General features: G+C 39.3%; 2 protein-coding genes across 3 annotated transcripts; both read left to right on the top strand.

Moving 5' to 3' along the window:
• The first annotated feature begins 572 nt into the window (after positions 1-572).
• On the top strand, positions 573-6,563 carry LOC102778071 (cell adhesion molecule 4-like). Its single transcript, XM_087841591.1, has 5 exons — positions 573-1,363; positions 2,739-2,999; positions 3,250-3,579; positions 4,473-4,730; positions 4,859-6,563. The coding sequence occupies exons 1-5, from the start codon at positions 1,165-1,167 to the stop codon at positions 5,035-5,037; spliced, it is 1,227 nt and encodes a 408-aa protein (XP_087697717.1). The 5' UTR covers positions 573-1,164; the 3' UTR covers positions 5,038-6,563.
• A 3,924-nt stretch (positions 6,564-10,487) lies between these two features.
• Positions 10,488-18,656, top strand: cdc37 (cell division cycle 37 homolog (S. cerevisiae)). Of its 2 annotated transcripts, none has more exons than XM_006804340.3 (8): positions 10,488-10,724; positions 14,202-14,498; positions 14,579-14,684; positions 15,871-15,986; positions 16,072-16,194; positions 16,280-16,462; positions 18,182-18,253; positions 18,373-18,656. In XM_006804340.3, exons 1-8 carry the CDS (start codon positions 10,617-10,619, stop codon positions 18,475-18,477), a joined length of 1,110 nt encoding a protein of 369 aa, XP_006804403.2. In that variant the 5' UTR covers positions 10,488-10,616; the 3' UTR covers positions 18,478-18,656. The 2 variants fall into 2 exon arrangements, with proteins under 2 accessions (XP_006804403.2, XP_006804402.2); XM_006804339.3 differs by having other exon boundaries at positions 10,693-10,773.
• Positions 18,657-19,960: the final 1,304 nt, after the last annotated feature.

Here is a 19,960-nt window from a genome sequence, read left to right as displayed (position 1 = left end):
CAGCATGACTTGAAAACATTTTAGAAATGACTAACACCTTCAGAATTTCCTCATGTAATGTTGCCATGGTTTCAGTGGTTGGCTCACAACCAACATTTTTGTATCTGCCTCAAAAAATGAAAACCAAAGCATTAAAATGAGTCCAAAAAGAAAAGGGAGGCAAGATTTTAGTAAACACAGAAGCATGTTGGGAATGTAAACTGTCTTTACACTCCTTAAGGCTCAGCACGATTACCAGTGACCCCTGAGTCAAAAGCCTTTTCACTAACACTTGTTCCATTTTACTGTTACATATAAAAATATTATGGGAGCCGTAAAGAGAAGTATACTTTAGACAATGTCACTGATATTATGATCTGTTTTTAATTGGAGAATGGATAAATGCATTTGTTTGATCTAGTCTGTGTGGCAAATCAGTTTATTTGGGGAGATTTAAACTTCACAACACTGTGTTTTTATGATCATGAAACTTTTGTCCCTGACTCAATTGAATGGCATGAATGAATGACAAGTTTTCTTCAGATGGCTTGGTCTCTCTGTTTCACTCGTGTGGCTCTGCTGCTGCGCTTCCAGATATTCTGATATGTAGCTGTGCCTCTTATGACTTCAAGCTGGAGCAAGGGGGAGCGAGAATAAACAGACTAAAAATAACTAAGGAAGAGTGACTAAACAAGGTTGTAGATCATTTGAAGTGTGAAGGAATGAAACAGATAGGAAGACAGGCTAAAGGGGTTTTAATGCTTCAGTCTTAGCAGTTGAGAGCTGGTCCTGAGCACGACTTTGTCCTGGAGGAAGGCTTCACAGGAAAGAGATGAGGGAAATCTGCTTCACTGAAATAACTAGGACTCAGCATTTGTGTGTGCAGACCAGCAGGAAGGGACATAAAGTATATTTGCTGAAGTTTTTGAGTTTATTGAAATATTTCTAATTTATACATTTAAAAGCAAAACGCTGCAGACTTTTATTGTCTGACCTTTAAGAAAGCACATTTTAGAATTTATCACTCAGATGCTATGAGGCTGACATGAACTCATCGCTTATTTTTCTTAATGGGATTTCCCCGAAAACTCAGATTTCCCGGATGGATGTTTTCGATTTCACTTTGCCAAAGAGAAGACCAGCCCGCTGATCCCCGCCCACAGCTATAAAGGAGCGTGGACCTCCATGTTGCTATCTTTTCTGCTCTCAGTTCATTACAGACACCATCTGGCCAACAAACTTTGGGCTCGGAGATTTTTTATTAACAAACGTTTTTTTTTTTCGTTTTCCCAACGAAACTATCTGGACACGATGTTTTCCTGTTACCTTTTCCTCGTTATTTCTTTGATGATCTCCTGCCGAGACGTCCGCGTGTCCGCCTCTAGTAAGTGTCCCGTTATCTGTTGTGCTCAGTTTTTCCCCGTACTTGGTACGGTAGAGTGTTGCTGCTTCAAAGTAATACAACAGTTTGACGCTTCGTGTTTTTATTATGAGACTTAGAGATTTAATTTCTTCATTATGTCTCATGTTATTAAATAAATGGGGGGAAAAAATAAAAGAAATCAACATAAAGTTTTACTAGCAAAGCTTAAGTGCTTCTTAGAATCGACCTCCAAAATCTCCTCTACCATTGGAAAAACATTCTTCCTAAAGCTGTTCATTCGTTTGCTGTTTTGGTGGTGGCTGAGAAACCAGACAGTGTATAAACTAGAGCGATAAAAATGTATTACAAAGTGGCTCCATGGCGTAGGGATTTACAAGTTCTCCGCTTTGATCCATTTGGGACTGTGCAGGATGGCATCTGACCTAAAAATCTGCCACATCAAACTTCATCAAGCTTCCCGCTGTGGTGATCTGTTGTTGGGAGTAGCCGAAAGTAGCTTTCCTACAAAGACTGTCAGACATTTTCCATTTGTGATGAATATATTTGCTTAGCAGGAGACTTGGGAAAACTCCATTCAAATAAACTACAGTAGCCTGTAACCTGCACAGTTACAGTTACTCTTTTTCACATATCTGGATCTGATCAGGCTAACCCACACTGGTTAAACTGATTTGAGATCTATAGTGACCGCGAGGTCTGTAGCATATAATTTACATGATTTTGTTTATAGTCATTAAACCAATCAGAGACCCGGGTCTCTGATTGGTTTAACTGATGTTGGTTTAACTGATGTTGGTTTAACTCACACTTTATGAAAGTGCTGACATCCTAGAAGAGACCAATTAGGATAGAACAGGATCGACGTGATCACTCAGAACAACTTTATGATTGATTTGCTCTGACTGTGCCTCAAGGAAAATACCCCAAAGATGCACATAAGGGCCAAAACTTCCCACTGCAGGGTTCGACTGTTCAAATTTTTCCTTTAATTTGTCACCAGAGTGTGTATCTATGCAAACGTCTCTCTCCTTTCTTAATGCTTATTATTATTATTATTATTATTATTATTGTTATTGTTATTGTTATTGTCATTATTATTATTGTTATTATATAAACCTTGTGCAAAATGCTCTGATATCAATTGAAAAGTTGAATCTACTTGTATAATCTTGCTGATTAATTTTGTGTTTGATTTTAAATTAACATATACACACAGAGAACAGCAGAGCCATATAATGTACAACGATTTTATTGGGTTGCAAAACCTTTTACAAGATACAAAATATACAGTAATGTCTGACTAAAATAGTGCACACTGTGTATGAAGTGTATCTGCTAATCTACCAAATAACAACACTGGATGTGTTTCTTACAGGTTCTAGCTGCACAGAGGATCCTGTGTTTACTCCATCTGCGCTGGTAGTGAAGTACGGTGACCCAGCCAATGTTACATGTGTTGTATGTCAGAAGAACTGCAGTGGAGATGTCTTTGATTTGGAGCACGCTGTGGGAAAAGTTACAAAAAATGGAACCACGATGTTCTGGACAGTTGACAGACTGACTGAATGGGAAATATCTCTACTGTGCTTTTATACCAGTAATCAGTGTACTAGCATTCTGAATCCAACTCTTTATCGTAAGTATGTTTACTTTATAACAGGAGACTCATTAGTGAATTTTACATCACTTATAATTAGTTATAATTCTAAAGTGATAATTGCTTTATAACCTTATTATTATATTTATTAATTCATAGATTAATTAAACTTCTTTATTTGTGGAAACATACAGTTGCATGGATTCATACTCTCAGCTGCTGCAGACCAACCTCTAGCTTACATTCTATGTTGTTCTTTACACTTTTGTTTCTTTCCCTGTCTTCTCAGAGCCTCCAGAAAGTGTCTCCATCAGCTTTGTAAACCACACTGAGATGATGTTTGAGAATCAGCAGTACACCCTGCAGTGTAGTGTACAGAACGTAGCTCCTGTTCAAAGCCTCACTGTGACCTTCTACAGAGGAAACACAACACTGGGTCACCGACAGTCCAGGAGTGAACAAAAGAAACCAGTGAATGAGACCTTCACTCTGAACATCACCCCCAGTAGAGAAGATGATGGATCCCAGTACTGGTGTGAAGCCAAGCTGGAGCTGGGACCAGCTGGACCACAGAGCCCTCCAGTGGTGACATCAGAAAAGCTCCCTGCTATAGTTCACTGTGAGTCTGAGAGAAATAAAGACGTTCTTTGTTCTGTTCCTCAGAGTTTAACATTTTGAGCATGTTTCATGTCACTTGTTTAGTTTTATCTCCCATTACTTTACTGTTTTGATTCTTCCTCACAGCTCTCATCACTGTTAATGAACAGGCTCTAAAAAGCATCATCAACAAACTGTTGACTGACACAAGCTGATGAACATAGTGGAGGATTTAGCTGCTAAAAACTAAAATACTCAGTGTGTTTGTAGAGACCAAAAATAGAACTCCACTTTGTTTGTGAACCTTAAAAAAATAATAATAATTGTGTTTAAACTCTAAATGAATTTTTTTTTTAGTATATATCAATTTAAATCTGGAAGCTATTGACTGCAACAAATCTTCAAGAAAGAAAAGTCTGTTCTTTTTATTATGTTAAAGCCACTCCAGAAAAAATCATCCACTCCTTTCAGAGTGTCACATGGCTAGAATAACTCTCTGATCTGTCAGACTGACCTATTAATGTCACACTGCATGCAATATAAACTTTATGTCAGATGTTTAGTGTGGCGAGCATTAACCTGCAAAGTAAGTAGAGCAGTTAAACATCATGAAGTGGACAAACTGGTAAAATATGATCCTTTGAAATCTTAAAGAGTAGAAATTAAGCGAAATGGGCTGAACTGTGGACAGTGCTTTCCACTTTCTGCTGTATATTATGTTAGTGAATAATCAGTTTTACATTTCCAACGTGTTAAACATTTTCTCTGTCAATTATCACAGATGAAAAGTTACAGAGATTAACAAAATTGCGCGACTGTGAAAACAGGCCCATGTTTCCCTATATTGAATTTCTCTTTCAAAATTGTTTGTTTTGCTAAATCTTTTGTTCTTTTTTTTTTTCAATAATCACACAGATAGGCCTGAGCTAATAGGGCCACGAAATCCAGATGTGATCACAATCACAAAAGGAGACACTCTACACCTGAACTGCTCCTCTGTGGGAAACCCCAGCCCCTCATACACCTGGACACACCCAACAAATAGCTCATCTTCCTACACTGGCAGCGTTCTCAATATCAATCCTGTCGGCTTTGAGCATAAAGGACAGTATATCTGCACTGTGAGCAATACAGTAGGGACTGTCACCAAGGAGTTTAACGTTGATGTCAAAGGTGAGATTTTAGTTTGTTTTTCACATCCAGTTTCAATTCAAGCAGTGTTTGGATATTTTCTGTTTGACTAATTTGAATATTCTCTTTTTCTGTTTTCTTTACCAAACCCTCTTTTCCCAACTCTGCAGCTTCCCCCTGGATATGGATAATAGTTGGGGTATCTGCAGCTCTTCCGTTTGTCTTGATACTTTGTGTGCTATGTTATCGTTTCTATAAACAAAACCGAAAGGGAAGCTACAACCTAAAGGATGTTTTACGGTTTCCTAAGCACACTGCCTTGCCTCTGCAAAACTGCGAGAAGGTCTGAACTGTGGACAAAAAGTCTGGAGCTGTTTCTTCGACATTAGGTGCTGTCTAATTCTTCAAGTCAATTTGCCAAGTTTGACATCATCCCGGTTTGATTGAGGTAGTGGTTACCTTCCTCTACTGATGACATCTGATGACACCAAACAACAAAAATGACAGCATGAAATGAAGACTTTAAGTGACGTGACCGGTGACCTAAATACTGAATGGAAAAAAAGCTCCTTCCTCTTTTAACAAGCTTCTGCTTTCAAAGTACTGTAACACAGTCAGCAGCAGTTCTGCAGTCACTTCCTGTAAATATGCTGCCTTAAATCCAGGTCTTGGGTTGTAGCTTTTAAGGAGTGATCTCGATATTTCATTGGGGTGAGTGTGGAATTCAAAGTCCCTGTGTCGATACAGACTGAAAACACAGGATCTCAACAGCTTTTTCCTTGAACTGTTACACAGCCTGGAATTTAGTATTGTTGTCATGGCAGCAGCTTACTGGCCTCTGTCTGTATTTCTGCCACTACTTTGTTTTACATCTTGCTTCTAGTTCATTCTCGATTTTGACTGTTGACTGCTGAGAAAATCGAGTTCTATGAGAAATATTTGATATTATTTTATTTTAAATTGTTATGTTTTCAGTATTTGAAAAAAGTACAAACTCAAGACTAGCAGGACACTAACTTAAAAATTCTGCACACTTTGTTTTTTTCAATTTGCTTTGGAAAATGTGAAAATAAATTAATGTCATCAAATCCGTATGCAAGCAGAGGGCTGAACATCCACTATCACTGCTGTGTGGATGAACATGCTGTTTAACTGTTTTGTTTTGTTTTAATAAAAGTAATTTAAATTACTTTGTATGTTTATTTAGACATGTACTACTAAAGTAAAGGAGAATTTCTGTTGCTTCTTTCAACGAGTGTAGTGGCTGTAATTGTGTCAGGCTATCTTTGCACTCCTGATCTCTACTGTAGAGAATCAGAGGAGAAATGTGAAGCATGCAGGTTATTGGCTCTGCCAGCACGCTGCCTCAGACTTGCAGCTCCCATCATTTCCAGGAATCTGGAAGAGGAGCGTGCCAACTTAGAGCCATGCTTCTACCTGCTGATGGGAAATAGACAAGGTTGAAGTGTTTTGTTGTTCACATCCGATATGAAATTTCCACTGAAGCCCTGAAACCCTCAGAAAGTCTAAAGTAAAGTGTAAAAGATAAGTGGTCTCTGTGACACCACCCACTGGCTTGTGTGGTTTTGAAGCCTCAGGTTTGACACCATCTAAGACATGTTAGGCGTCATGTTTCTGACCTGTTAGCTACCCCCATCTTTCATATATTATCTACGATTCAAACAAACAGCTAGTGACAGACCAACGGTTGCCACATCCATGTATGTTTGTGTATAGTATGTATGATTGTTTATTGTTATATTGTGGGTATTAGTGAAAAAAGCTAAGTTGTAATAATACAGTGCACACTGGAGCTTATGTTTATTTTTAAAATGTAAATAAATTACAGAACCTTTTTGGAAAAAAAAATAGAAACATGTATACTGATTTTTTTCTGATTCTATTTATCCTGTGGAAAAATCTCACCTTGTCTATTTGTCTATATTCAGTTCAATTCATTTTTATTTATATAGCGCTAAATCATAATAACGCAAGGTGCTTTATATTGTAAGATGAAGACACTACAGAGAAAACCAAAACAATTAGGCGACTCCTTATTAGCAAACACTTTGGCAGCAGGGGGGTGGAAAACCTCAATTTTAACAGGAGGAATTCTCTGACAGAAGCAGACTCAGGGAGGGGCAGCCATCTACTGCAAATGTTTGGAGCAGAGGGAAGGGAGACAGGACAAAAGACAGTCAGAGAGTAATAATAACTAAACAATTCAAATAATTAAACTACTAAAAATATTTTAAGTTGAGAGTGAAAAAAGGTGAGTGTGGAAGAAACACTGCATCTGTCACGGCAGTGTAACGGACTCGGCGCGGACTGAGAAAGCACGGTTCAAACAGTTCTTTATTAATGACACTGGTACGCTATATACATGTGAAGGGGTGGAAACACCAGGGTCCAGAGGGTCAACAGGTTGGGGAAACACACGTCTTCGTACTCGCTCCTCTCCTCGTCCAAACAATCTCCACACAAGCAGCTCACTTTCACTCACGGGGTCCAGGTGTCACAAAGAGGGCAGATCCAGATAAACCTATTTACAGAGACGTGGATTAGTCGAAGGCAAGTACGGGAACAACAGAATCGCTATAGTGCCGGGCAATACTAACAAGAGTAACTCAATGTTCCAGCGGCGAGTAGCTTAGAGCACCTGCCTTAAGAAGAGCCAGAGATCAACTGCAGGTGCGTAGGCCAAGGGCAGGAGCCCAATCTGATCTCCGCCAGGGCAGACAGGCAAGAGAGAGAGCATGGCGAGGAGAGCAGAGAGCGCAAAACAACAAACACTTGTGGCCACACTGGGCTGGCCGGGGAGGCACAGGGACCATGACAGCATCATGGGAAGCCTTCCAGGATCCTAGGCCTACTAATGGGCAGTTCAGGCTTACCTGATCTAGACCTAACTATAAACTGAAATTAAAGAGGGTGCTTGTCTTTTAGGAGCTGATTCCACAGAAGAAGGCCCTGAAAGCTGAAGTAAGCTTTGAGCAGTCTGAAAGTGAAAAGCACTAATGGAGTGATGTGGTATAATGATGGGTCCTGATTGTTCAAGAGCTTGTATGTGAAATATAACTGTATGTATATCAAAGTCTACCTGACATGTTCTTTCACTGTGAAAACAATAAACACAAGTAATGAGAGAACTGGAACTGGTAATTACGAATTTCCTGTTTATAAGATTCTTCAACGCCAGATTAACTCTTGCCCTCTTCTGAATGTCTTTGGATTTCAGGGGAAACTCCGCTGCAGAAGTAGTACATAGGATGAGTGAGTAAATGTGCTTCCTCCCCCTGCTTCCCTCACAGGAAGAAATTTCCAGTGAATGGAGTAAGGAAAAAAAAAGAGGGCACTAAGCCTGGTTTTTCTTATCATGTCATGCTTATTCACTGAAAGAACATCATAATTGATAAAAAGCACACCCAAACCTCCTTTAACATCCAACTTGTCTTCTTACATTAAACTTGTCTCAGTCCTGTGTAAGCCCCAGTAGAAAGTGTTTCTCCCCTGCTGATTAAAATAAGTAATGCTTGTAAACCGCTTAAAATATATATCTTATGCTAAACATAATTAAGGCTGGTCTAATGCCCTCCCTTGTGTTTGTTATTGTTGGAATCACTTCAGTGTGTGAGGCCTGGCTGTTTAGCTGTTCTTTAAAGACCTTTCAAATTGTACACTTTTAGCCCATGTGATAGACCGGCAGCATGTTCAGGGTGTACCCCGCTTCTCATCCCATGATAGCTGAGATAGGCTCCAGCAGCCACCCGCAAGCCTGATAGGATCTCTATTATACTGAGCTAAAATCAAATTCAAATTCAAATTACTGGATGAATGGATAAAAAGTAAGACATGTAACCATTTTTTTCTCAGCAAAACAATATTCTTCCATGATGTTTATAAATAGCTATGATGTAACAAATTAATAAATCATCAAAGTAGCTTGACTCATCAAAAAATGTGATTTGGAAATCTTGGACATTCTGAAAATCAGAAGTTAAATCCCTTTTCTTACTGGAAGGAATGCATTGCTTTCCTGTGAGGCTGCGCTTAGAGCAGGCCTTTCCTTTATGGCATAATCCCCACAGTCATGTGCACAACAAGAACTTCCGATGAACAAGCCTGACAGCATGCTTTTTTTCCAAGTTGCCATGGGGAAAATCTGCGTATGTAAAAACACTTCCAGAGGAAACATCTGTCCTCCTGTGTTTTTATGGTCACAAGAGTTCATGATGAACTGCAAAACTTTCAAAACAAGTTCAACATGGTGTTTCATTTCCTTTATATCCTTTTATTTGGTAAACTCAGCAAAACTGCTTGAATAAGTTCAAAACTACATGACTACAAGATCTAACGGTCTTTTCAAGAAAACGTTGTAAACAAAACAAATATTCAAAGAACTTTTGAAGGCTGATTTCATTTCAAATAATTTTCCAATAACGTTACATATTTAACCAAGACACACTTGCAAGTACACGCGACAAAGCTCCTGGTGCAGTTTTTATGCTGATGTTAACATCAGAGATCTGAACTCCACAGTTATGTGTCAGCAGAGTGTTGGTGACTTTTACTTATGGGCCTCAGCATTCAGTGACCCTACTCTGTAACTTTTTGTGGTCTACCACTTTATGGCTAAATTGCTATGGTTCCTAAAAACTGTTAGGTTTGTAGCTTAAACCTATTCGCTGGAACGTTCAAGACAATTCTACTACACAGCAAAAGCAAGACACGAGTAGGCAAAGTTCTTTATGTTTCTTGTGCACGGGAGAGAACTGGACAAACGCTTGACCCCAGTTGCTCTCATCCGCTCCCCCATAACACTGCTCTTTTATTGAGGTTACATGAATATACATAGGTTCATTAACATATGATGTATACATACAAACAAAGACTACCTTGCCTGTGCGTTGTGTAAATATGTGTGTGTGTGTGTGGGGGGGGGGGTGTCGGGGTGTCAAGATGTGACTCTGTGAAGACTCTCCAAAGCTGGTGCCAGGAGTCTAGCGGTCCATCTGAACAAAAGGCTCTTATACTTAAACAGATATACGTGTTTGCTATACCATATATCAGCAAGAGAAGATACGACCTCTCCTAGGTGTGTGATCTATGCCAGAACCCTCTGAAGAGGAGTGAACACACCCCCCTCTTCATGTTACACAGAGTTGTTACAGACCTCCTAGGATGAGACATTCTTTCAATCTACAAATGGTTACATACTTCTAAGCATATATAAATATATATTTCTAGGCATAAATGACAATCCAACAATACAAATCTAACAAAAACACTTCCACTTTGGTAGAGCTGATGGTGGAATAGGAAGGAAGACTACCTGATGTGCTGAATGGGTGGCAAAGATTAAGAGGTGTGGTCCAATACTATTGACCGAAGTGTCAAAAGAAGAGCTTCAAGAAAACTGTTCCTAAAATCTATTTATAGAAATGACAATGAAAACTTGCCTGGAGCTCAGGCTGTGTTGAGGAATAAATGTGGCGACACTAAATGTCAACTTTCAAGCTCACTGGAATTCTGCAAGCACATTTTTTTCCTTACAGTATATGGTGTATGCCCACGTATGTTTGCACACGTTTCAATAAATCATTGCATCTATTTATCATTAATATACAAAATATAAATATGTGTAGTTCAGGTCTCCTGCGCAGCCCTGAAGTTTATAGATAATATATTATAACAATGTAAGCACACCCCCTTTAATCCAACCATAAGCAAACGCTACACTTTCAACAAGCGCTTCTTGATGACGTAAGTGGCTGCATAGCGCCTGGCGTTGTCCTTGGATACGGGATTTCTCCTCTTAGCTTGTTTCGCTAAGAAGATTGGAATCCGTCTTTGCTCGCTTGGCTGATGTTTTGTCGGTGTAGGCTCACAGAAGTTGCCTCTTAGTATAACTGATAGGAGTGGGACAGCATGAGCGGCATCGACTACAGCGTGTGGGACCACATCTACGTGTCAGACGATGAAGATGTCACGTGCCCGTTCGTGGACACGCCGAGCTTGTTCGGAATGAGACACCGGGTCAGCAGTGACAGTAGTGCTAGCCGTGAAGTTTGGAGTGCTACACCTGGTTAGTCTTCCCACTAGTAAACCTGTAGTAGCAAACCGAGAGGGAGTAGACAGTTTGAGCAGCCGGTGTTACTTATGTGTAAATATACAACGGACATACGCAATTCGGCTGCAGGCTTATTTTAAGCCTTTAGTTTCCTAAAGGTGGCCTCCGGTCCGGTGATAAGTCACCGATAGAGAAAGAAAAAGCAACGCTGTGTGTAAGATAGTGAGGTAATTCTGTAAAGTTTTGGGGGATTTCCATATACTTTGCTGTTGGGTAACATCAGGTTATTTTAAAAGGGGAAATTACTTGAAATCCTTTAGCATCTGAAACGTGGTAAACAACAAGGCATTTGAAGGAAGAAGGCAAAAAAATATATACTAAAAGAGGAAGACAGCTCTTAAAGAGAAGTCCACTGCCAAATTAACAACAACAAAAAAATGTTTCCAAAGTCAAAAAAAGAACCACTAGAAGAGATTAAAAGTTTACTTTAAATGATCAAAACATACAACAGAAACCTGCAGTGTTATTTAACAGGAAATGCAACATGTAGCTATTTTTGCTTCCTTTGCTCTTTTTTTTTTGTTTCTAGGAAAATGTTAACATGGCTTTCATTTTAGATCACCTCTGATAAGATTGTTCTACTGTTAAATGTCAGCCCGCAACAAATAAGCAGGTGCAGAGTAGACGTAGCTGAGGTAGCGTGTAAAGATCTGCTCTTGATCTCCAAAATAATAATAGGCTTTCCTGGAGCTTTCAGTCCCCTCCTACACTCTGCTTGATGAGCTTTTCCAGAGCTTTCTAATGCACGCTGAGAGTCTTCATCTCTTTAATGGTAAATGCATTAAAAGTATGCTCATCTAAAATGTGTATTGTACACTGAAGAGATGTCACACGTTTAATATGTTCGACAGCAGTTTTACTTCTCTGATTTTCATTTTAAGTTTGAAACGCATGCCAGGATTTTGAGAAGAAAATTAATCTAAATGACATTAGTTAGAAGGTAAAAAAGGAGTTTGTGTAAGTAAGTTTAAAGTACGTTTGCTACAGTGATGCTGTTGGTCAGACTGTGTCTGTCTGTGGAAACTGGCTCTGATAAGCTTATCTCATTGTTACCATAGGAAGTGAAAGGTTCTAGAGAAACTTGCATTTCAGTATTTCCCTGGCTTCTGTTGCCTATTGTGTCACCTGTTTGTTTTTTTTAAAACACTTTACAGTTTGAAACATAAAAACTTTCGAGGATAACGGGAAAGTCCAGTGAACACCACTGTGTTTGAAATGTTAACTGTGGAGAAGAAAATTCCAGTTAGATTATTTGAACTGTGCGATTGTATAAATGTGACCACATCATGTAAACTCACTCATGCACTTACACAGTGTCAATAAAGCTCCCAAAAGTCAAGGCAAGAATTTGTTCAGAGACTGTTTTGATTTTATTTCAACAGCTGCCACAAAACCCCGGTTGAACTCAGACTCCAGTTGGAATTCATGACCCTGTTTTCCCGTTTGCACTGCAAACACATTTAAAACTAAAAGAGGCCAAAGGGCTGTGAAACAAGCTCTGAGGTCTCATGATTGTGGTTATTTGTCACCTTGTTGGTCACACTGTAGATTTCATTCTTCTGCGTAAGCTGAGCCAATCATGTGATGCCTTTTTCAATCAGGAAGGAACATGTCATGGAAACACATGAGATGTGTAAAGAAAAAAATGGCAACACAGCTTCTGTAAATAGAACATTTCAGCAGTCAGTGCACTCTGTGCTGCTGTTTATTTTTAATGTGACTGCTTACGCTGCCAAAAAAAAAAACCCAAGCACATGCAGTTCATCTGTAAAGTTTGGGCTGCAGTACGACCTTGTACTAAAGTACCACTCAACAGGTTTCCATAGATATTATGTTCTGTTGGACGCGAGTTACCATGGTGATAAAGCTTGGTTGAAGAGCACCACCTTCGACACAATGACAACTCTTAACTGTAGGTTCACACAGGGAGAAATAAAACAAAATAATGTGATGCTATAAATATATCCAGCTGTTTCTATGTGCAGTGTTGAGCAAAAGTCTGAATCTGTGCCTTTGTTCTATTCAGGTATGCTTTTACTGCACTGGCAGTGTTTTTGAGATCAGTGTCGTGGTGAAAAATGAAGCCGATAGCTGAACTGCAAATGAGTGAAAAAGCAGTTAGTGTCCTAAGAAAATCCTTTAAACCTTTAAGAAATCCTGAAGAGCTATTCCTCAAGACCACTTTTAAAAAGGACAAGAAACTCTGGCCCCTGGAAGCAAAACATAAAGAAAAGAGTAGTAGCCCAGCACTTTTTGCACTGTTCTTTTGAGCCTGTTATTAGCACACAGTACCTTTAACATAACGGTCAACCAACAAATCATCAGTGCATACACACAACCACTACAGATATCACGTTAGATATACTAAAAAGAAACGTGTCAAAGCCAAAACTGTAGCAACCAAAGCACGGCCGTGTCATCTCAATGAGATTCTTTTTGGCAGCGGTCAGTCAAAGAGCATACAAACATGCTCGTTTGCTCTTCTTTTTAAATGCAGTCCTGCGCTACCAGAAGTACCAGATATTATTCTTGACCACTTCACTACCAGAAGTGGTCAAGAATAATATAATCTATAATCTATTATAACACAGCTCAGTCTTTCTGTTTTGTGGCTCAGAGAAAATATTGTGAGGCAACTTAAACTTATTGACCTTTGATAGACTATGTATGTGTCGCTTTTTGAGATCTTTGTCCTACATCAGGTATTGATTTTTTCTGTAGTTGTTAAATTCATTAAAATTCTTTAAAACTACAGAAAAGCAGTACCTGATGCAGGGAACTGCATTTGTACGTTTTTCCTACTATGCCACTTTAAAGTGGGCCTGCAAAGCTCTTTTTCAGCTTCAGCTTTTTATTCTTAGACTTTGGAGGACTAGCTTGACATGATTCATAGATTAAAAAAATTCTCATTGACCATAAACAGCACCTCACTGCGTCCACTTCCTTGCTTTAAAGTCAGATTTCATCTGATTGGCTGCCCCATTAAAAGCAGAAGGTTTAAATAGCAGGTGGGTGGGGCTTATGGTCTCACTGCCAAACCTACATGCCTGAGATGACCATATTAGGATATCATTTGTCTTTGATAACAAACAGTCTCGTAAAGTATAGTAAAAAAAACTGCCAGAAATTGAGCGTTTAAAGGCGTGTCTCTCTGGGATACATACACTCACAGTGGGCCAACATTAAATTTGACACATTTAAACAGGATACTTCTTATTTAAATATACTTCTTGTATGTTTTCTCCCTACACAGTGTCCATATAGCTCTTGTCTTGGTGTCCCTGTTTCACTTTTGAATCACTTATGCTTTCAGCTCGGTCTCTGCCTCATGTTTATTTTACTTTTGTCTCTTTGCTCCCGTCCACTCGGGACCTCCACAACAGAGCCGGCTGGAGAAAATGGTAGCATTTCAGCAGAGAGGGGAGGACCTGGAAACCAGCTTTGCAGAATGCAGGAGGCTATTAGAGGAAGCCCAGGGACGACTTGCATACCTAGAAGAAAGAATGAGGGAAGGAGGTGAGGATAAGGAGAGGGAGGCTGAGCTGAAAAAAGTCCAGAAAGAAATAAAGAAACTGAAACAGGATGAGAAGTCATTTGAGAAATTGCTAGAAGAACACCGAAAAGAAGAGAAGAAGCTGCCCTGGAATGTAGACACTATCAGCAAGGATGGTTTCAGCAAGGTAACGCAGGCCATCTGGGCCGCAGGATTTGTCAACTTTTCAGTTTCCTGATTTACATGTTGTCTTATCTTACTTTGCAGAGTGTGCTCAACGTTAAGCCTTTATCAAAGGAGGAAACTGGGGAGGAAAAGGTGGAGAACCACAATAACTTTCTGGGGAAGTATGGGAAAGAAATCAAACACTTTGGTAAGTGAGCAGGTTGTGTTTGTTGTGTTTCCCCCCTATGCTCCATGTTCATAAGGTGCATGTTCATAAGAAACACTGAATGAGTGAGCTTCTTTACAGTGACAGAAAGGGGATGGTTTACTGGTCTGGCCCACTTAAGATCACAGAGAGCCGGATGTGACCTGCTCTAAACCGACACAGCTTTTACTTGCAGTTTACTAACAGGATATAACCAATTAAATTTTTTTAAGTATGGATTTCCTGTTTGTAAAATTATGCTTGGAGTGGCATTAACAGAACAACACCCAGTAAAATATATCCTGAAGGGACTTCCACTCGCTCAGATTGCCTGGTGATTAAATGCCTTCAGCTTTTGTGTGCCAGAGTTCTTCTGAAACGAAACAAACTGGGGAGGGGTCATGGAGAAGGAGGGTGTATGTTTTTAACTGCGTCACATAGAAACGGATAAAGAGTAAAATTTAGTGTGTCCACACACTTTCTTAAAAAGATTCCCCTTTTCTTATCTTAGAAGCTCTCGTTTTTAAGACTTATCTTATCAGCCCATATTAATGTTAATAATTATTATTGTTGTCACAGACTTAATGGAGTTCCCCTTAAAATGGGTTGTGTAAGCAGTCAAATATTTCTAAAAAAGGGATGACTTGAGTACCAAGAACAGCAGTGATTTCGCAACTGGAGCCAGTATTTCAGTAACTGAAAGCAAAGGACTTACAAAGTGTTTGCTTTGTAAGTCCTTATACACACTGTTATACACAGTATACACTGTTACTGTAGTGGGTATTCATAATAAGCATGGACAAAGTTTCAAACAATGAAGTTAGCATAGGAAAAAAGCTCAGGCTTTACACTGCTCTGAACATTTTTCATACTCTTGCTCCTGATGTCAGTGGCAGCGGATATCCCAATACTGTTTATTAAGATCACAATAGTGGCTGTGAGCAGAAGAAATAACCAGCTGCTATGTTTATGAGAGCAGCTATTCAAAAGGAAGCTGGCTAAAATAAAGGGGAAAGAGAAAAGAAATTTTCCAGAGAACTGACAAAGCAATGAAAAGAAGTCCAAGATCTCATTTTGTAAGATCTAAAAATATTGAAGCTGATCTCTATTTCCATTCTTTTTTCAATCATATAACTTCTGGAGATGTGCTTGTGCTCAGCATAATGCTCAATACGATGGCATCTTCCAGGGATGCTGCGGCGCTGGGACGACAGTCAGCAGTATCTGTCAGACCACCCGTACCTGGTGTGCGAAGAGACTGCTAATTACCTTGTTGTCATCTGTATCGAGTACGAGATAGATGAGGTGAGTGCAGTGGGGAGCGTGTGAGTGCGTGTTGAGGTTGAAATTCAGGCAGGTAGAGCCTTCAAAACTCTCAATATGCTTGCAGAAACACGCCCTGATGGAGCAGGTGGCCCACCAAGCCATCGTCATGCAGTTCATCTTGGATTTGGCTCGGGCGCTGAAAGTTGACCCAAGAGGCTGCTTCAGACAGTTCTTCTCAAAGATCAAGGTATGCTACTTAAACGTGCCTTACTGTGCAGTCGCTATGCTCAAGAGAATTCAGTCATTGTCATATGCGTGCGTGTCCATGTCAGACTCTAGATAAGTCGTACCAAGATGCATTTGAGCATGAGCTGGAGATGCTAAAGGAGCGGGTCCGCAGTTCTGCACAGACTCGTATGGAGAACGCTGTGAAAGAGCTGGAGGAGGAGGAAATACAGAAGAGACTGGGCCCAGGTGGTTTGGACCCTGTAGAGGTCTATGAATCGCTACCAAAGGTAGGCCATACATGCAGACACACTCTGGAGAGAATTTTGGAACAGCAGTTTTTCATGCATTAACAAGTATGATGAATACTCTTATTCATTTCAGTAAATGACTTAAAAATCTGGGTGTGAAAAGAGAAGATAACACGCTGGGTCAGAGGGCGAAGTGCTGATTGATAGTGATTATTGATCATTTTATTAAGAAAAAACCTCTCAACCAAACTGAAGACGAAAGTTGATATACATGATATGGATACAAGTATGGGAGCAGCTGCACATTACACCATCAGGAGCTGCTCGGCTGTGGAAACCAGTGCCAGACTTTTACCCACTGCGTGCCTCAGCACTCGGCGGTCCCACTCTCTAACTTTACCCGATCAGCATTGCTGATTCCTTTGTGGCTGAGCTGCTCTGATTCCTAAACACTTTCACTGTCCAACACAGTTACGTCTGAATGGTGGAAGATTTAGGAGATAAGAAGTTTCACAAACCAACTTGTTGCGACTGTGGCATCCTACCACTGCTCGTAAAGGCGGGATTGTATACAGAACTCCAGTAGAACAGTTTCCGTTTTATCTTGTTAGGAGACAAACTTCCCGCCCCAGTCTCTTTCCTTCCTCTCAGTTTTAGTATCCCAGAGTTTGTAGCACACTCTCTTTGTTTTTCAGAATAATTCATGGGGCGTGTTTAGAAAGTCAAAGGTTCCTACACACACTGTAAGCTTCTGCAACATTTTATGCAATCGCACACTGCAGCCAAACACCTCACTGTCTCGTTGTGAAATTGCCTCAACTTTTAAACATTGTTAAAGTTTCCTCACTGTACACAGCAGCTCAGACGCTTTGTTTTGGTATATCAGGTGAAGCTAAAAGCCCAGAAAAGTCAAAACTACAAATTAGCTCAGAGAAGCTGTAATTATCCAGTGAGGAGTGGCTAGGAAGTGGAGGAAGAAATAACAAGCTTTTGAAGGATGAACGATGCAGTCTTCTTAAACGTAGATATATTTAGAGAATATAGCTTCTCCTTAACTACTTAAAATTTAACACATTCACACAACAAAGACAAGCTCCTCCTCCTTCATGCTACACTTGACACATGCTAACCCTGTTGTAGTCGTAAAGTAAAGGCCTAATTATCCATGCAGTTTATGTTTTTTATAGATAATTACAGTCCTGTTGTTGGAATATTCTTCTCTTACTCGTTTTGTTTTTTGTTCTTTTTAAATCAAACGGACTTTAGCATTAAACCTAACCTTGATAAGTGATTCTACTTTGAACTCACACAACATTATACAATGTTATTCGGGGGGGACTTGGTTGGTAATCTTAACTTGCATGTATTGTTCCGGCGTTCTCATTGGATGGATCGTTTATGCACCTTTACTTTAGCTTCACTGACGTTGTGTTTCACAGCCAAGGTTTCTTTTCAAAGACTGAAAGGTCATTAAAAGTCCCTCTCATTTCATGCCATAAAAAAGAAAAGCCTTGTTAGTTGTTACTTTGATAATTGTGTAGTTTGTGCAAGTGATCGTGTTGCCATTTGGATAATCAGGTGAGTCGGTAGAATAAAGGTCAGCAGAGTGGACTCCACCTGTCAGACGTGTGTGTGTGGTAAACACTAGCAGGTTTACATATGTGCTTCAAAGAAGTTATGCTAACATTTCCTTCTGTTCAAGAAAGCAAATTCATATTAATATAAAAGGAGAAGAGTGATGAATTTATTGTCTCATAGGAGGTAAAGAGGAGCTTTGATGAGAAGAACATTCAGATGCTGCAAGACGCTATGAGCAAGCTGGACCCTGAGGTGTGTGTGTGTGTCGGCCTAAAATAATTTATAGTCATTAAAAGCGGCCTGATCAGAAAGTTTCTCTGTGTGTTTTCTTGTTGTCTCAAACTGTTGTCACCATGTTTCTCTGTCTATAGGAAGGAAAATACCACCTGAAGAGGTGTATTGACTCTGGATTGTGGGTCCCTGATTCCAGAGGGGATGAGGATGGGGAGGAAGATGGGGACCAGGAAGAGGATTAATAATACTTTATTATAAATCTAGTCAATGTACCGACTGTGTGTTGTTATATAAGTGTTGTTTCTGGCTGCTTAGTTTTTAAATGTCTCCATGTTAAACTAAATCTAGTCAGTTAACTGCATATACATATACTGTGAAATGTGTATTGTATATTTTTTAATAAAGGGGTATTTGAAGATTAGTTTTAAAGAAGTATTTTTATGAATCAGTTCTTATTTTTGTTACTGACAGTATTGACAGATTTATCCCTGCTGTTAATCATCTTTAAAAAGCCAGTTCTCTCAAACACGTTAATACAATCAATGTTTTGAAACTCTATAGTTACTCAGGATGTACTTTTAGTTTCACAGTTGTAGCTAGGTCACGTTTCTCTGCAGCTTATTAAAACACTCTTCTCTCTCAGTATGAACGCTTCATGTCACCGTCCATGTCAGGCGCAAAGAGCAATTTTTTCTGCTTGGTTGTGTCTGTTGTCCCACTGTGGTCAACAGCGCCACCTAAAGTCGTATTTGGGGAAAGATGACTGAGGCGGTGTGGTAGACAGCTTTTTTGTGATTGTTGAATCTTAAGTTCATTAAAGATGTAACTGTTAAATAATATATCAACAGAGAATGATCTGGACACATGCATATAATCTATATTATTTAGTTAAATTGAAATAAAGTTAATTCATTAATAGATGTGTCGATTGTTGCATTATTTTGATTTATTTATTTATTTTTATTCTTGCGAAACTTCATTAAATTTTTTTATGTTTTGGCAACATAGCTTTGATAAACTGTCGTGCCAGTGAAGCACCTTTGGACTGGATTAAATTTGAATTTAAATATCAAGCTAAAGGCACAAGTTAAATGAATAAAGCACAAAGAAAGATCCTGAACAAACACACATTTTATAGATTTATTCCAGTGACTGAAAAGGAAGTTACACTATATGTTACTTAAGCTCAACAAGCATTGAGTTTAGGTCATAAAAAAGTGTGCTGCTTTGAATTTAAAGAAAGACGTTTTACAGTGAGCAGGCTTATTATGCACTGATGACATCATATGAAATTTTAATACAAATAAATTTAAGTTTAGGTCTTTATAATTTCTGAGAACATCAGCAGCCATCTGTGACGTGAATCCAACATCTTTGTTTTTAATCCTCTTTCTCCATCTTTACTTCACACAGTCTATCGCAGCTTGTGTAATACCCTTCATAGCATGACAGAGGGCACTTTGATGCTTCACTGTTATCCCACACCCCACCCAAAGTGACATCAGATGGACACACTGAAACAAGAAAAATAGAAAAAAATCACTTTAAAAATAAAGAAAAGTTTACTAGAACGTGTTTAAGCTGGTGTAAGTTTATCTTGCTACTACTATGAGTTTTCCAGTTTACAGTGACGGACACAAGACACAATATTTTACGCATATATGCTTGTTTTTATGACAGTGTATTATTGGTATGATGCACCTTATACCATAATACACCATATTA

This window comes from Neolamprologus brichardi, chromosome 6 (genome assembly GCF_056152115.1).
Source record: "Neolamprologus brichardi isolate AB-2024 chromosome 6, ASM5615211v1, whole genome shotgun sequence".
NCBI lineage: Eukaryota > Metazoa > Chordata > Actinopteri > Cichliformes > Cichlidae > Neolamprologus > Neolamprologus brichardi.
This window is presented reverse-complemented; position numbering and strand designations above follow the sequence as displayed.

What these genes read in the sequence shown, in the direction of transcription:
- cdc37 (XM_006804340.3), top strand. Translation starts at nt 10,617, where the DNA reads ATGAGCGGCATCGACTACAGCGTGTGGGACCACATCTACGTGTCAGAC. An exon ending in TGTTCGGAATGAGACACCGG is followed by an intron (nt 10,725 to 14,201) that starts GTCAGCAGTGAC and finishes CCTCCACAACAG; the next exon opens with AGCCGGCTGGAGAAAATGGT. An exon ending in GAAAGAAATCAAACACTTTG is followed by an intron (nt 14,685 to 15,870) that starts GTAAGTGAGCAG and finishes GGCATCTTCCAG; the next exon opens with GGATGCTGCGGCGCTGGGAC.
- LOC102778071 (XM_087841591.1), top strand. Translation starts at nt 1,165, where the DNA reads ATGTTGCTATCTTTTCTGCTCTCAGTTCATTACAGACACCATCTGGCC. An exon ending in CGTCCGCGTGTCCGCCTCTA is followed by an intron (nt 1,364 to 2,738) that starts GTAAGTGTCCCG and finishes TGTTTCTTACAG; the next exon opens with GTTCTAGCTGCACAGAGGAT. An exon ending in TCTGAATCCAACTCTTTATC is followed by an intron (nt 3,000 to 3,249) that starts GTAAGTATGTTT and finishes CTGTCTTCTCAG; the next exon opens with AGCCTCCAGAAAGTGTCTCC.